At 34.1% G+C, this 2,899-nt stretch overlaps 1 protein-coding gene across 1 annotated transcript; it reads right to left on the reverse strand.

Moving 5' to 3' along the window:
* Window positions 1-225: 225 nt before the first annotated feature.
* LOC128193956 (secreted RxLR effector protein 161-like) lies at window positions 226-1,011 on the reverse strand. The gene has a single exon (XM_052868158.1). It carries the CDS (start codon window positions 1,009-1,011, stop codon window positions 226-228), a length of 786 nt encoding a protein of 261 aa, XP_052724118.1.
* Between the last annotated feature and the right edge of the window lie 1,888 nt (window positions 1,012-2,899).

Raw genomic sequence — 2,899 nt, forward strand, 5'->3', positions numbered from 1 at the left:
CGATGTACTACTGTATTATCTCTTTCTCTTTAATATGACGTTACAAAACTTAAATACATAATGGGTTCAAACATAATGTCATTTTAATAACAATAATATAATTTGTTTCTTTTTCTTCATCATAATTTGTATACATAACCATATAGAAGAAAATACAAATACAAATTTCAGAAACTTATACATTAAAGAACTCAAGTGTCACATAAGCATTAATAACATTAACATTCAACTTTCAGTGGTAGACATAATGCCCATATTCTTTACATGATCAACAAATAATTTGGGCGGTAACCCTTTTGTTAAAGGGTCAGAAATCATAAAATCAGTGCTAATATGTTCTATTGACACTTTATGATTCTGAATTTCTTCTTTAACGACAAAGTATTTCAATTCCATATGTTTAGCACCTTTGGAATACTTATCGTTCTTAGAAAAGAAGACTGTTGCGGAATTGTCACAATAAATTTTCAGCGGCTTGGCAATACTGTCAACTGTTCCAAGTCCTGAAATAAAGTTCCGCAACCAATTAGCCTGAATAGTGACCTCAAAGCATGCCACAAATTCAGCTTCCATAGTGGATGTAGCAATGACGGACTGCTTCGCACTTTTCCATGAGATTGCTCCTCTGGCTAAAAGATACAGATAACCATATGTAGATTTTCTTGTATATATACAGCCAGCAAAGTCTGAATCTGTATATCCAATCACTTCAAGATGATTAGATCTTTTGTAAGTAAACATGTGATTCTTTGTTCCTTGTAGGTATCTTAAAACTTTCTTTGCAGCTTTCCAATGATCCATTCCTGGATTACTCTGATATCTACCAAGCATACCAACTGCAAAACTAATATCTGGTCTTGTACATGTTTGAGCATACATCAAACTCCCAACAACAGATGCATAAGGGATATTTTCCATCTGTTTCCGTTCCAAATCATTCTTTGGACATTGCATGAGACTAAACTTGTCTCCTTTATGTATTGGAACGGGAGATGTTGAACATTTATCCATCTTAAATCTCTCTAAAACTTTATTAATATATGCTTTCTAAGACAAACCTAACAATCCTTGTGATCTATCACGGAATATTTCTATTCCTATCACATAATATGCCTCACTCATATCTTTCATTTCAAAGTTGTTAGAGAGAAATCTCTTAGTCTCACTTAACAGACCAAGGTCATTAGTTGCAAGCAAGATATCATCAACATAGAGAATCAAAAATATAAACTTACTCCCACTGACCTTTAGATATATACACCGATCAACAGTGTTTTCCTTAAATCCAAAGGATGTAATAGTATCATTGAACTTAAGATACCATTGTCGGGAAGCTTGTTTAAGTCCATATATATTGATTTCTTTAGTTTATACACCATGTGTTCCTTTCCTTTTTCAGTGAACCCTACCAGTTGATCCATATAGACATCCTCTTCTAAATCCCCATTCAGAAAAGCAGTTTTGACATCCATTTGATGCAACTCAAGATCATAATGAGCTACTAATGCCATGATAATTCGGAAAGAATCTTTCTTAGAAACAGGTGAAAATGTTTCCTTATAGTCAATGCCATCTTTCTGAGTAAAACCTTTGGCAACAAGTCGGGCCTTGTAGCGTTCGATATTATCATGAGAGTCATGCTTAGTCTTAAAGACCCATTTACACCCAACTCTCTTGCATCCTTCTGGTAATTCCACAAGATCCCATACATCATTTTGTACCATCGATTTAAGCTCATCTTTCATAGCATTTAACCACTTATCAGAATTATCACCATTAATGGCTTCTGAAAATGAAACTGGATCGTTATCAATACTTAAGTCGTTTTCTTACTCTTGTAGATAAACCACATAATCATTCGAAATAGCAGACTTTCTTTCTCTTTGAGATCTTCTTAATACTATTTCTTGTGATTGTTCTACTACTGGTTCATTGTTAATCATGGGAGTATTAATGTGTTGTTCTTCTTGATTGTTGTGTGTTTCTACAACATGAGGAACAACAACTCTTGAAGAAGAGGTACCAATTACAGGAACTTGTACTCTAACTTCTGTAATTTCAACCTTTCGTGAATCTACACTCCCACTAGTTTCACCATTTTCAATGAACCGAGCATTTCCAGTTTCAACAATTCTTGTACTATGGTTAGGACAGTAAAATATATACCCTTTTGATTTTTCTGGATAACCAATGAAATATCCACTGATTGTTCTTGCATCCAGTTTCTTTTCTTGCGGATTATAAATTCTTATTTCTACCTGACAACCCCAAACATGCAGGTGTCTTAAACTGGGTTTCCTATTTGTCCATAACTCAAAAGGAGTCTTTTGAACAGTCTTACTAGGAACCCTGTTTAACAAATACATGGCAGTCTTTAATGAATACATCCACAATGATACAGGTAAACATGAATTACTTAACATACTCCTAACCATATCCATTAAGGTTCGATTACGCCTTTCTGATACACCATTTTGTTGTGGTGTTCCTGGCATTGTGTATTGAGCACAAATACCACGTTTCTCAAGAAATTTAGCAAATGGACCAGGATGTTGTCCACTTTCATCATATCTTCCATAATACTCACCACCTCTATCAGACCTGAAAATTTTCACCTTTCTGTCTAATTGTCTTTGTACTTCATTTATGTAAACTTCCAAGACATTCACTGCTTGAGATTTCTCATGCAGTAGATAGACATATCCATAACGCGAAAAATCATCAATGAAGGTGATAAAGTATTTCTCTTTATTGAAGGAATTCACATCAAACGGACCACATATATCAGTGTGTATAATTTCAAGAAGCTGTGTACTTCTTGTGGCTCCTTTCTTTGTGTGTTTTGTTTGTTTGCCTTTAATACAATCCACACATACATTCAAATCAGTAAAATCTAAAT

This window comes from Vigna angularis, chromosome 9 (genome assembly GCF_016808095.1).
Source record: "Vigna angularis cultivar LongXiaoDou No.4 chromosome 9, ASM1680809v1, whole genome shotgun sequence".
Classification (NCBI taxonomy): Eukaryota; Viridiplantae; Streptophyta; class Magnoliopsida; order Fabales; family Fabaceae; genus Vigna; species Vigna angularis.